This window comes from Diadema setosum, chromosome 18 (genome assembly GCF_964275005.1).
Source record: "Diadema setosum chromosome 18, eeDiaSeto1, whole genome shotgun sequence".
Taxonomy (NCBI): domain Eukaryota; kingdom Metazoa; phylum Echinodermata; class Echinoidea; order Diadematoida; family Diadematidae; genus Diadema; species Diadema setosum.
The window spans coordinates 23,808,084-23,822,932 of NC_092702.1; the positions used below are offsets into that span (position 1 = coordinate 23,808,084).

The following is a 14,849-nucleotide window of genomic DNA, read 5'->3' on the forward strand; positions in this document are numbered from 1 at the left end:
TCTTCCTCCTTTCCTTAGGAAATATATCAAATTCTGCTCACATTTTTCCTGTTGGGGGTGATAATGAGGAAACGAAAACCACACATACTGAAATTACATAACTGAAATGAGAAAGCTAGTTGACGACGCTGCACCCAAACGTCTAGGCCCCCTACATATTTTTCACTGGATCTTTATACCTGAAGGGTGTTCTCATATCGATGGTTCAAACTGATACCATTGTATAGGTCAACATCTCATTCTTACTTTGAAAATAGGTTTTTATTTTTTTGTTTTTTGAGTATTGCTATTGGAATCTTTAAAACTAAGTGATATATCAAAAGTCATGCACAAGTTGGTTTTCAGCCGTGACATATCAGTTCGGGAAACCCACTCACAAGGGGGGCCCCTCCTTATAAGTAACCCGTCCCCCTTATAAGTAACCCCGTCCCCCTTATAAGTAACCCCCGGGGCACCCCTTATAAGGAGTCTCCACGCTTTTTTGCAATGCAACGCGAAAATGAAAGGACTGCGGCAATTCGCTTGATTATGTCCATAAAGCTTCAAAAGTTTCCTAGTTACTCACGAAATTTGAGCAAAATCGGTTTGAGGCATCATATCTGAAATCATGGATTTAAATGCGATGTCAAACGACCCATGCGAATGCTGAAATGCGAGCGATTACTGGCGTGAGTGTCACCAGGCGCGGCGGCGCGGCAATGTTTGAGTGCAGACGTGGCGACTGACCTCCGTACTCAGTCGCCACGTCTGCACTCAAGCATTGCCGCGCCGCCGCGCCTGGCGACACTCACGCCAGTAATCGCTCGCATTTCAGCATTCGCATGGGTCGTTTGACATCGCATTTAAATCCATGATTTTAGATATGATGCCTCAAACCGATTTTGCTCAAATTTCGTGAGTAACTAGGAAACTTTTGAAGCTTTATGGACATAATCAAGCGAATTGCCGCAGTCCTTTCATTTTCGCGTTGCATTGCAAAAAAGCGTGGAGACTCCTTATAAGGGGTGCCCCGGGGGTTACTTATAAGGGGGACGGGGTTACTTATAAGGGGGACGGGTTACTTATAAGGAGGGGCCCCCCTTGTGAGTGGATTTCCCGAATTGATATCACCGCACAATTTACTAACTTGTCTTAGGCCATGACGAGAGACTCAGCTCATCTCACCTTTATTATACACCTGACCGCTAGCAAATGTCTAGTAACTGTCATATCACGTCACCATTTTCCACAATTCCGCTTTCTCTTTTAACAATCACATCATCACATTTGCAAATGTACAGATAGTCTTGACATTTCCTCGTTAATACACTGTCACTGTGTGGCAGTGGTGCAACCGTAAATCCACATGAATCTATTTTAGGCCCTAGTACATTAATTTAATTGCAACTTCACCGAGATTAGAATCCAACGTTAGATCAGGGACGTTTTCCTACTGAAAATGTGCCACTTACTGGAAGATATTATTCTGTCATATGAAAGAATACGTTCATCTCTTCAAGGATTTTGATCGTCTTCGCTGCACATCACAACATTCAGATGAATGAATTTCAGATCCGCAGTTGAAGAGTTCTCTAACGTTAGTTCTCTCTGGAGAAAGAAGCCATACCACGGTTGACTGTCGATGTGTAACGTTAGGGCTACAGCAGGTACGCGCGCTGTTTACCTTGGTGCTGTGGGTAGGCATTGGATTTAGTCTCGGGTGCAGTATAATGTACTGGGTATGTATGTATGTGTGGTAGCCGTCGAGAGTGCAGTGGTGGGCAAAATGTAAATACAATAGAATGGTATCAGTTCTTGTCAGTATATTCTCCTGTCACACTACGTACGGCATATGTATGATCTTTCGTACAAAGGGTATTGGTCTTTTCAGGTTGGAAGCAGTGAGGATGCTTGCGAGAACCGCCGATAAAACATAAATTTCTGTCTTTGCACAGTACTTGATGAGTTATTCAATCACTTTTTATTGGCTTCATCACGTTTTTAAACAAGTTTGTTATGAATATATCACCAAGAACAATAACTGGGGCATTGCACCCGTTGAATAAGGGGGCGTGTGACTGGTGAGTAGACAATCTGCCGTAATTATTTGTTAGTCCCATTAACTAGATTTTGAGTAGTGCTTGACAAACCCGACAATGACAAATGAATGAGGGGATGAACCCCGTCGCGGGGCGCTGTAACATACGTATTTGTCCGTGTGGGGTCGCTGCTGCGATTAGAGGGGATGCGACACTGAGTAGCCTAGGCCTAGATCTATAACGACAACGTCACCCCGGGCGGGGCGCTCCGTATTCACACAGCTACACTTATAGGGCCTACTGTGGGTTCGGGATGGTCGCAGTTAGGTTCTTCATTAACGTTACAGATTTTGTGTGCACGTCCACAGAAATTAACCACACCGCTACACCGGTGTAAAAAACTCGTACTGGTTACAGCGTCACCACTGGTCACCGCGATCCCGGGGTTACCCTTTATCAATGCAATGCAATGGGAGTTGAGTTTCAGTATCGAGGACTAGAACTCTAGAATAAGTTTAAACATACTAGATCTAACGTCAATTACCGTATGGTCGCCACTTGTGTGTAATTCTTGCGCACGTCCGGGCTGGCGAGCTAATATCGGCACTGAATTAGTTCACCGCCCCTAGCCGGCCACATATTATTAGCGTGTGTGTTATACATAGTAACATCATGAACATACGCTTCAATGAAGGAGGCATTGTCGGTCACCGCGTTTGAAAATCTCCCTTAATTTGCCACCTGAAATCCATTCTAAATCAAAAACATCCTCGCATTAAAAATGGTTTTATCACCTGTTACATATGGTAAAATATATTTTGATTAAAATTATTTGTGTTTTTACGGAGGAAAAAGGTGAATTACGAATGTATTTTGAGAGTGATGAAAATCCGTCGCCCAACCTGATTTCCGATCGCGGCGTGCGTTACATGCGATGTGAATGTCTGGCGACCTTACCGCAGTGGGGACCATACCGTAATTGACGTTAGAAAGAACTTAGAAGGACTAAAGTTTTCAGCTACTCTTCTTGTATTAGATCTACTGTAATGTCGTCATGCTTGTGTTTGTTTCAGTAAAATACAAAGGCCAAGCAAAGCTAAGTTAAGAGTAGAAGGATAGCCACAGAAAGATCCATCTGTCCGAAGCGGAGGAGTCTTTTATTTTTTTGACGTTATCGCTTTCCGGAGGAGACAGACAGAAGGTTGTCCCATACCTCGCTGTATTGAAGCTCTTAACCACTGTCTCTATGGAGAATTGGGTGAGGTACCGCACCCTTCTCGATTGCGTCTAATTCAACATTTCTGCAAGAGGTAGTCGAGTGCTCTTTCATTCTGCTAGAAAAGTGAAAATATGTTGAATTTTCGCTATATTTTCCATGTATCATTGTCAATATGTGACGTCACAAAATGTTGGTACTTACTGTAGTCTTCTCATCCAGTGATTGTCATTCGTACTTGTATACATGTACATGTTACACTGGTTGTTCAATTTCACCAATGGAATCCAGATAACAAGTACTCTTAATGCCATTTTCCTTTCAAACTCCACAGGGGATGGCAAAATCTCTTTGCATATGGCTGCCATACATCTGTGGTTGTCGTGGATACAAGAACTATTCAGGTACAGACCTGTCGACAAGCCAGTATGGCACCCTCTCTGTCAATCCATGAACCATCTGCCTGTCTACAACTGTCTGTCTTATCTAATCTACATTTTCGTCATGTTTTAGTCCAGTAACAGTATTTGCTGTGCAGTACTATCGTAATGTTCATGCTTATTCAGAGTGCTTTAAATTTACAGTGTTGTTCTGCAAATCCTGAGACTAAATGCATAAAAAAACTTAACTCCACAGCCTTATGTTAATCTATTGTCCTTACATGTAGTAGTACAAATTGTACCTTGTATTTGAGGTGATGGTTTGTTATTTGTTACACATTGCAAGTGTTTTTGTGCGCTTTAATTCTATGATTATTTATATACTTGATAAGTGTTGCGCTGCAAGTTTTAAGAAATATCTGTTTGTAATGAATAGATTTCCACTAATTGTACTCACATACAAGTAATGCAATTCCCTCTGTAATCTCAGTAACTAGAGGTACCCTTGGTCATTTTCATGATGTCCTTTTCAGCTTGCATCACAGAAACAGCAAAATGAATGAACATCCAAATTTGTACTCCATTACCTTTCCTGTCTGCAAAAATGGAAAGCTAACTATGATATAGTGAAATATCATTTTGGCATATTTTTTTCCCCTTCACTTTTGACCGATCCCCAGACAATCCAAACCCTTGAAAAGCATCGCAGCCCCGTGGTACGTCTGCAGTGGGCCAGGGAGAACTACCACCACACCATCGATGCACCCTACACACTGCGACTGGCCTCGGCCGACAACAATGGTCTCATCATTGTCTGGGATGTCTGTGCAGCTACTGAGAGGGCCAGCTTCTCTGATGGCAGTAAACCAGTTCAGGGTAATGTTCCACAATCACTTCAAACCCTTAAAGATCCTCTTCTTGAAGTATACTCTATAAGTGTCCTTCTAAAAAATGAATGGTCTCTAGCTACTTTTTGCCCTCGTGTTTGATGTATAAAGTGCCTTTGCTTGAGTGTGTCACATCAATTCTCTTGATGTTAAGAGATTAGTGCAGTTATTTTGAGTTTGTCAAGATCTTAGTATTTGTTTATGGACATCTCTATGTCTTTGTGGTTACCAGCAGAGCTAACTCACTATATGGCTTTTCAAAAGATTTAAGTGAACTGCATTACTGTTGTCCACAGCCTTGAAGGGCATCAATGGAAAGCAAGAACTAAGCCATGACATCCAATGAAACTGTTAATATACGTCTGCTGTTTACAGTGTTACAGTGTGCCAAGACAGCTTTGTCCATGGCTATGCGTAACCCTCCATGAGCTGGTGCATTTAGGTGAAATTTGTCCAGCTAGTCAATTAACAGTCAATGTAATTTTCCCCAATTTTAACCAGTGTCCAAGTGAGACAAACCAACTGAGTTTACCACTGAGACAATTCTATAAAATACATGTAGAGGTCATTTTGATCTTAATGATGCAATATTTTCTGTGCATTGGCAGTAAGGTTTCATGCAGTATCAACAAAGAACATACGTTGTATACAGACAATCCGAAATGCTGAACTGTGGTAAGGGGCAGAAAGGGTAGAATCATGTGTTTTGAGCACCCCTTGATGACCAAGCCTGAAATGTCCATCTTGTGTGGTCACTTCTCCCCAGACCTCCAGTGGCTGGCCACTCAGGATGCATCACACGACCTGCTGGTGGCTCTCCACCCCCCATACAGCGTCGTCCTCTGGAACGCAGACACGGGAACCAAACTGTGGAAGAAGACCTTCACTGACACCCTCCACTGCTTGGCCTTTGACCCCTTTGACTCCTCCAACTTGACCCGTAAGTGCGCACCCCCCCCCCCCCCTCCGTCGCTTGCATAAGGGATTGATTTTAAATCTGTACGTGAAGACATGGAATGGGGAATTATTGTTAGGATCATCAAGAAGGTTACTTCCATGAATGGAACTTTTCATGCCTCCACCACGCAGTGGTGCCGGAGGCATTATGTTTTCGGGTTGTCCATCCATCCGTAATGATTTTTGTGGACAGCGTAACTAAAAAACCTTTTGAGGTATCCTCATGAAACTTGGCATGTATGTGTATTAGGGGGTGAAGTTGTGCCTATCAACTTTTGGGTGCACATGCTCAAGGTCAAAGGTCAAAGGTCACGGTCAAATGCTCAAAATTTTACTATTTCCCCCATATCTATGCAATGCCTGAAGATATTTTCTTGAAACTTAGTGTATACATGTATTACTCAATTAGGATTCTCTGGTGAAAGTTTGGGGTCATGAGGTCAAATGTCAAAGGTCAAGTAAAATGTTAAAATTTCACTTTTATCTCCATATCTTGGAAATGGTTCAAGGTCTCTTCACGGAACATAGTATATATGTATGTACTGACTAGCAGTGATTATCTAGAGAATTTTGGGTTCATGGGGTCAAAGGTCAGGGTTAAAGGTCAAGGGTAACACCTCAAAATTTTACTATATCCCTCATATTTATGCAATGCCTGCATGATTATTTTCTTTTTAAACTTGGTGTATGCATGTTTAATAACCCAATAGAGATTCTCTGGGAAGTGGTCTTTTTTTTTTGCCAAAGAGGTTAAAGGTCAAAAGGTCAAAGATCAAGTGAACAGGCTGAACTTTACTTCTTCTTCCATATCTCGGAAGTGGCTCAAGGTATTCTGAAACTTAATACATACTGTAAAACGAGGAATTTTCACGTGCATTTTAATTTCGCGAATTTCGCAAGCGCCAAAATTCGCGAAATTAAAATGCACACGAAAGTGTTTGTCTACACTACATGCATTGAACGCCAGTGGCAATTCGCGAAAATTTCATGCCACGAAAAAGGCTGTCGGCTCCAATTCGCGAAAATTTCATGCCGCGAATATATCATGTTTTACAGTATTAATGCATGTTCTGCCTGACAATGTTTCTCTTATGAATTTTAGGGTCATAAGGTCAAGGGTCAAAGGCCAGGTGAAAATGGTAACAATTAACTATTCAATAAAGAAATTGCACTTTTTCTCCATACCTTGAAAATTACTCAATGCATAAACTTATGAAGGGGTCAAAGTCAAGTAAAACTCCTAAGATCATCAAATACACATAATGTGCATGCTCTCTCATTCGTCCAATTAAACCTAGGTTAAGGAAGGTGAACATTCAACACATTTGTGACAAACGTGTCATTTTAGTGTTTTGCTAATTTTGTGCAAATGTAATCACACATTGTCTACATGCACTATAGACCTATTAAGAGAATCATGCATTATGGCGGAGGCATACCAGGCGACATTTCTAGTTTTTTATGTGATGAGTATGTAGACATTATCTACAAATTATTTCATATGCCAAAGCTGAATGTTTCACATTATAAGGATGCCACCATTTTAAGAGCAAGATTATTCAATTGTCAGCAAAGTATACTGTGGTGTAGCTCTTGTTAGTTAGAATGTAGCATATCATGAAGCAACATTTTTTTATTTTTTTTATTTGTTCTCTGCAATGTCAGAGTGCGTCATTGTTTACATGTAATATGCTTGTGAATGCCATACTGTCATATTGATACAATACAGACAGAATGGTGACTTTACTGCAGCACTTATTTGTGCTGTATTGAAAACCACAACGGGTAGATGCTTGTAATGTTGAAGATTATACCAACGTATATGATATTCTTAAAAGTGAAGGGGGGGGGGGGGGGAAATGGGACCAACATCTTGATTCGCTCTCGTACAGAGTTTGGAGTATATTCTTTGTTTCGATGCTTACTCCCTCTGCACCACACCAGTACTGGGCAATGACTGCATCCTGTTCATCAACGATTTCAGCGCAGCGAGGGCTCCCTCTAGTAACGGCAAGAAGTTCTACATCACTACACCAAGCCCACAGGGCAGCAGCCAGACACAGGGAAGCATGGCCAGCGATAGGAGGGGGAGCAGCGCCAGCGGGGCCCGAACCGCCTTCAAGAGGGTTCGGCTTCTTGTTGGCGATAACAAAGCCAAGTGAGTTTGATGAGCTACCTTATTATATGCCATATATTCCGCAGGGATTTTATTTTTGTGAATTTTGTGAGTTAGGTGCTACTGTAAAACGAGGAATGTTCATGTGCATTTTAATTTCGCGAGCGCCAAGATTAACAAAATTAAAATGCACGCAAAAGTTCTTGTCTACACTATATGCATTGAATGCCAGTGGCAGTTCGCGAAAAATTTCATGCTGCAAAAAAGGCAGTCGGCTCCAATTCGTGAAAAATTCATGCCGCGAATATATCATGTTTTACAGTATTTGCGAATATATGAATGCACGCAAATATTAAATCTGACCCTGACATCAATGCAATGTGCACACATACATTTGTCCATTCATTACTGCAATCTACAGTTACGAATGAAGTCACTAGTGAAACTGTAAGGAAGGCCAGATTAACAAAAAAATTTGACATGTTAAATATATGGCTGATACAGTATGTAGCTAATTCTACTGTACCATTTGTAGTGCATATAAATGGTCTTGTTATGTTATCACAAATTATAATATAGTGATATGTCTCCTAATGAAATGATTGACTGGTAGCTTCCACTTGACAGTTCTCTAAGTTTGCAGAAAGACTGAAATTTACTTTTCACTGGGCATTAGTAGACTAATGGCAGGTACACGTAGTAACTACTTGTCTGCTCTAGGCTGCATTATTGCCCTTGTATTACTTATATGCAGTGCAATTGTTTGTGTGTGTGGTTCAGTCTTGCAGCTTAGGAGCTGGTGCTGGCTTGGAAATCTTGTGAAAATGGCTGCCAAGGATTCTAGATCATGTCACCATTTTATAAAACAAATAATGCACATTACATGATCGGGAATTATAGTAAAGTTATTCACCCTCCAGAACTTTTGAATAGTCTAAAAAACACTCGGCTTTGCTTGGTGTGCTTCAGACTGTTCCTAAGTTACCATTTGGTCAATAGGTTGTACCATCGCCATGTGTAATGTGCACTATTTATACTTCAGTGACTGCTTTACTAATATATCAGTTTTCAAATTTTACATTAGTGTCAGGCTCAGGCTACTTGTCTCTTTGCACATACGTTCATGCCATAATTTCAGTTGTTTTGTAAGTATATTACAAATACTGTGTATTCTTTTATATATTCCCCTAATTCCTCAATTGCACTGACTTTCACAAGTTCCTTGTACAATGTAACAAGCAGATCACACATCTGTGTTCCCCCATCCATTCGACTAAGTAGACACAGGACAACAACCTCTTCCCAGGATGAAGCTGACTTCCCGGGGGTCAGCGAGTGCCTGCAGCTGTCCTACATGCGGGCCCGCCGGAACCACCTGCTGCTGGTTTACGCCCGAGAGGTCTTGATCCTTGACCTGGCCATCTATCAGACGGTCAGCGTCATCCCGATGGAGCGCAGTGGGTCCCCCTTCCAACAGGTCTGGCCCTGCAGGTCAGTGTCCTTTTTCTTCTTCCTGCATTGGAGGTGATATCATGTCGTGATATCATTTGATTGTGAACCATCTTCGCCTTACGATCTTCCTTTTCACACATTAATCCCTGCAGGCTAGTGTGTGTAATTTGTTGTTATCTCAGCCAAGGAGGTTATGTTTTTGCCAGCATTGGTTTGTTTGTCTGTTTATTGGCAGAAAGACTAAAAAATGTATTGATGGATTTGAATGAAATTTTCAGGAAAAGTTGATAATGACACAAGAAACGTGATTCAATTTTGGTTGTCAACCTGATCACTGGATCCAGGAATTTTTCTCTTTTTTTGAAAATTTCTCAGAAGGATTCTTTATCATTGGGAAATAGGACCATTTTCAGCATATATGTGTATATAACTCCACAATAAATAGCCAGAATAAACTAACAATGCTGGTGATTTGCATGTAGGACTATGATATAGGGAGGAAATCACAATATTGATGGAAGTGAGTTGCTTGGCGTAGGACTGTGCTATCTCAGAGTCCTTTACTTGAAACTGGTACCTTATAGCTGGACAATTTTCCCCCCTACTTCAATTTCATTTGTTTCTACAGACAACGTGATGTGCTGATGTGTCTGCATGAAAATGGCAGCATTAGTGTCAGGGTAAGGAGGAGACTGGTGACCACATCTCCCAGTTCGGTATCCACACCATCAGAACAGTACTATGGGAGTACAGGGGGTAAGACTCCAGTCTAACTTCTCTGGTGGTTACAAATACAAGTGTCCATAGTGTCGTGTTGTAATATATGTTTAGAATACTGCATAGATAGGAAAGGTAATGAAGTTAGAGTGCTTAATTGAGACAAATAGTAATTAAAGTGAAATATTTCTACACAGTTATGAATTTTATTTGTATGGGTTGATTTTATTGTCCTGAATATATAGCAGATGCTCATGTGATTCTGACATTTTCAATGTGACAGTATGTCTTTACCTTTTTGAGTTGAAAAAAATGATATGAGCAAGATTTGTTCTTTGGTGTCCATCTAGTCAGTTGCTATGTGATGAATGGACATTGGTTCCTTATAACCCGTTTTGGATGGACTGACTTTGCTGTAACACGCATTTTCCATAGACACCTGCCCGAGTATTCTCGGGACTTGTTTTTAACAGGTTAATATTGCCTTAGTATGGAAAGTTTTAAGTGTATTTTGTTTACTATGGCTTTGCTGTTGCAAATGTGCATTGTAGTATGTAAACAGAATGTGATTTCAAGAAGAGTACCCAGTTCGTGAGTGTGTAAACTGCAAGCATTGTATTTCTGATTTAGCTGGAGAGATGACCCTAGAAGGTCAGGATGTGACCTATGACCTTCGCTGCCAATCTGACCCCCTCCGTGTCACCAAGCACATGCGGACATTTGGCCTGTCGTGCAGTCCGGTGACAGAGTGCCACACTGCCCTCGTGATGAGCGACGGCCGCATCCTCTTCTGGACTCTGCTGACCGTAGATCACGCGGCCGCCAGCCTCGGCAGCAACCACTCCCAGCTGGTGCTGTCCCCCCTCCACTCCCCCGGGCAAGCCTTTCCGCCCTCCCTCAACGGCGACTTTGAATTTCTGCCCCCGCTGCTCTCCACCGCCAAGCCCTCCCTCGTCCCCGCCCCCAAGACGTCCATCGCTGATCTCCTCTGTCCGCCAGATGCCGTCACGGATGGCGGCATCAAGTACGGACGGTCCGTGCTCCTGAAGTTTGTCATGACGGGCTTGTCAAGTGGCATCGCTGACGTTCCATCGGTGATCAGGATGTGCCCGCCCTTGACAACCAAGAATGTCCACTACTACAAGCCGCACATTGCCATAGGTAAATTTAGATGACTGTCACTGATAGTAAACATCTTTGTTCTGAAACAATTTTTTTTCTCTTCTGTATTGCACCCCTCACATTCTCAGCTCTTGAGTAATCCCTTTAGCCGGCTTATTCACTAGCAAATGGAAGTTAGATTTAATTTTCTCAAACCTTTGAAGAAATTCACTTCAAGTTAGATGACTGTACTCCTACAGTATGGAGTTGTCATCATATCACACTTAGATATACAGCTACTTGGGTACAACGTATATATATGTCTATGATATGAGTGATATATAAACTCTGTGTTACGTCGGTCTACTCCTCATGGGTGAGCAGGATTTATTGAAAGCAGTTTTCTTTTTAGGGGGAAGGAGGGGGAAGGGGAAGTTTTTATTATTTACTTTGGAAAACATCCCTTTCTAGCAGAGTTGCTTCAGATTTTTCAAAAGCTGTGGAAGGAACTGAAAGTACTTGTAGTAGACTGCATGTATGGTGTGACTTGTTTATTATATGTGACTTGGGTCTATCACGAAGGAACGTCGACTGGACTGGTGCAAGTCTACAACCTGACGACTGGGTCTCTCTACAGGGAATACAACATTCACACTACAACTGTCAGGTAATGCAAAGTATTTGCCTTATTTTCACATCTGTCTCTCACACACACAGACACACACACACACACACACACACACACACACACAATTGTAAGCTCACAGACACACACAGACACACAGATGATTTGTGTTGATAATGCAGAAGGCAAGGTATTATTGGCTGCCCCACTAAGGTCTTAAAATGTGATGTGTTATTGTGGGTGTACATGTATGTAGTATCTCCAGAATTGTTCTTTTCTTTTTTTTTTCTTTTGATGTCAGCAAATACTCTATGTGCAATTGTAGTAAGTTTGTGCACCATGCCAGGTTTTTGCCTTTTCGAATACTTTTTTTCTCCCACTCTCCAGCCGTTAAGTCACATGAACTTAAGTATTAACATTATTAGTTTTATTCGTTTTTTCGTATCTATTCTATTTATTTTATTCACTAATGGCCTCTTGGTAATTTGAAGGATTTTTTTTTTTTTTTTTTTGATTCAAGGTTCAGGTCATTGCTCTGAAGGTTAGCCATGAAAATATTGTTTATCTGTGTTCGTATAGAAAAACTGGTAATTATGTTATTTTCAATCAATACTCCAAGCATTGCTTTAAGGCATATTCTTAGTGTTTATGTCACTCATATTATTGTTTGTATTGTAAAAAACTAATAATATTAGTATAAGTAGTCGTAGCATTCACAGGACTTGTAGTATTGCTGTTAATGCATTTCACTCCAAAATCATCTGGAAATGTTCACACATTTTGCACAACATGAAACTAGTGCAGAAATACTAACGCATGAATATTTTCAGTTCACTTCAATTCAATTCAATTCAAGTATGTATTTCCTAAAAGCAATACAGCCAATATTTCATGTACAATAATAATATGTCGAGGAAACCACCAAAAATCCAATGGCTTGAAGACTGTGATTGCCTTTACAGAGATACATAAAAGACAAATTGGCATGAAAGTAGAGATATTAGAATATATTTACTTCTCAAGTACATACCTTCATTACTATTGCATTGCTTTCATGTTGTTATTACTTGTTACAATGAATATAATAAAAAAAAAACAATTGTTATACTTTGATGCAGGCACATTGAATGGGTTAGTCTGACCAGTTTCCTATCCGTGAGCTACCCCAACCCATCCAGCAGTGGAACAGTCCGCAATGAGCTACTGCTGTTAGACATGCAGACGGGCCGTACCACTGTGCTGCGAGAGAACAAGGGTGACGAACCTCCAATTGAGGCCCTGAGGGTCTCTCACCTCAAGTAGGTTGATGCAGTTGCTTGGCAACATATCATTATTTCCTCGGGTTTGTGGCAGTGCCTATCATGTTGCCATGGAATTTTCTCTGAGAGAAAGAAATTACCATTTGTCTTTATATGACATTTTAATAGAATTATCATGATAATCCACAAGCTCGAATCCACCAATTGTATTTGCATGTTGTTGAAATGTTATACTTCTGTGATGAATGGTAGTATATAGGCCTATTTTTCTTTTTAATTAATTGATTTATTTTTAATTGATTATTTTTTTTTTCTTAAGGGGAAAACGGCTATTTGTGTGTTTTTTTTTCTCAACACTGGCAATGTCCTTGATCAGCTTTCAGTGAGCACACACTCATTCACTCTGTCCATCAGTTGATGTGTCTGTTTGTGTTGTCTGTCTCCTGCTCTTCTGTATGCTCAGTGATAATGATGTGTTAAAGCTATCCTTTTACACGTCAGTTTTCTCCTCTAACCTTTCTTCATTTGTGTAACATAATTTTCTGTCTCAATAGCCGTTTGGGCTTGCTTTCTGTTCAGAGATCAATTCTAGCACGTCCTTTTGATCTGTCTATTTGTTCAGTTGTCCGTTCTTTTCATGCACCATTTCACCTGACCATCCATCTGACCATCTGTCTGTCCCCTCCCCTCTGCAGGCAGTACCTGATCGTGATGTTCAAGGAGAAGCCGTTTGAGATCTGGGACCTGCGCACCTTGTGCCTCCTGAGGGAGATGCCCAAACACTTCCCCATCATTACAGCTCTGGTAAGAGGTTGTCCTCCTGAACCCCTGCAGAACCCCTTATAGGGTAGTTATTTAGTTCAATCGGTAGTGAGTCTGCCTCCAAATCCAAAGGACCTGGCGTTATGGGTTCAATTCTCAAGTCTAACTGAGCAATGTTGTGTATAGTCATATTGTCCCCTGTAGTAAGAGGCAAAACACTCTGTCCCTTGGATAGGACATAGAATGGGGGTCCCATGTGTGAGAGAGTCAGTACTCGTCAGAATGCCTGCTTCAGTCATTCATTGCAAAGAGCAGGGTGCATAACCTGGTGAAGCGTCTCATCCAACTGGACTCATCGAAGACCAGCTAGTAAAGCTGAGTATGGACTATCCAGCCATCTTCTCAGATGAAATGAATCCCTGACACACCCAGTAGAATTCTCAGAGCCTGTTTGGTCTGCAGACTGCCCATCAGATAAAGATTTCAGTTGTAGAGCGCTGCTTGTAGACCACTGTAGTGAGAGTAAATGTTTCTTACTGTAAAAGTGGAAATTTTCGCGGTGTTGAAATTTTCGCGCATTTCGCGCAACCAGAAACTAGCGCGAAAATAAAAGCCCGCGAATATTTTTGCTTGCCAATAGTTCCTGTGTGTGATGTCTAGATTCCGCGGAATTAAAAACACGCGAAACTCTTCTGACCCGGCCAAGCGCGAAAAATTAGTCGCGCGAAAATATCCACTTTTACAGTATCTGATTTATTGTTTTCTCTTCAGTTTTTGAAACAAGCACTGTATCTGCAAAACCATGTTGTATTTCCCAAAGCAGCACTTTTATGTCTTTGGTTTTTTTTCTGAATTATTATCAAACAGAACAGGCCATATTAGTACTATTTATGGGGTTTTTTCTCTCTCTCTCTTTAAAGATCTTTTTTGTTTCTTATATGGCTATCAATAACTTTAAATCTTGATTTTGTTTGGGATAAGACTTCACATGAGAAATTTGGACTGCAGATTTTGAAGCCTCCTGTTTTCTCATTTTTTGTTATTTTTCTTTTTATTTATTGAGAGAAAGAGAGGAAAGAGAGAGATAGGGAGAAAAAACAACAACAACTTATCATGAAAAGTCTCAAGCATCATCTTCATAAGACAAATTTAATTCATCTGCTTAGTAGTAATGGAACCTGTTCCTGAGCATTAAAGTAATTTTATATCATTGTGATGACTACATTTAATCAGACTTATGTATATTCAATTTTACCATAATCATCTCTTTGTTTTACTTCCTATCATTGTTTTGTTCTTTGTCTGTAATGCTGTTAGAAGTAGTGTTATCACTATTCCATTTTTATTTTTCCTCATCAT

General features: G+C 40.8%; 1 protein-coding gene across 1 annotated transcript in view; it reads left to right on the plus strand.

Annotated features, from left to right (window-relative positions):
• Positions 1-1,882: 1,882 nt before the first annotated feature.
• The window catches only part of LOC140241497 (WD repeat-containing protein 11-like), a 28,871-nt gene continuing 15,904 nt past the window's right edge, over positions 1,883-14,849 (plus strand). Inside the window, exons 1-11 of the mRNA XM_072321225.1 lie at positions 1,883-2,060; positions 3,569-3,638; positions 4,295-4,490; positions 5,268-5,441; positions 7,403-7,616; positions 8,856-9,065; positions 9,655-9,782; positions 10,374-10,904; positions 11,427-11,511; positions 12,588-12,767; positions 13,424-13,532. Of these exons, the coding sequence (XP_072177326.1) occupies positions 1,996-2,060; positions 3,569-3,638; positions 4,295-4,490; positions 5,268-5,441; positions 7,403-7,616; positions 8,856-9,065; positions 9,655-9,782; positions 10,374-10,904; positions 11,427-11,511; positions 12,588-12,767; positions 13,424-13,532 (1,962 nt within the window). The 5' untranslated portion in view covers positions 1,883-1,995. The remainder of the gene's footprint in view (positions 2,061-3,568; positions 3,639-4,294; positions 4,491-5,267; positions 5,442-7,402; positions 7,617-8,855; positions 9,066-9,654; positions 9,783-10,373; positions 10,905-11,426; positions 11,512-12,587; positions 12,768-13,423; positions 13,533-14,849) is intronic.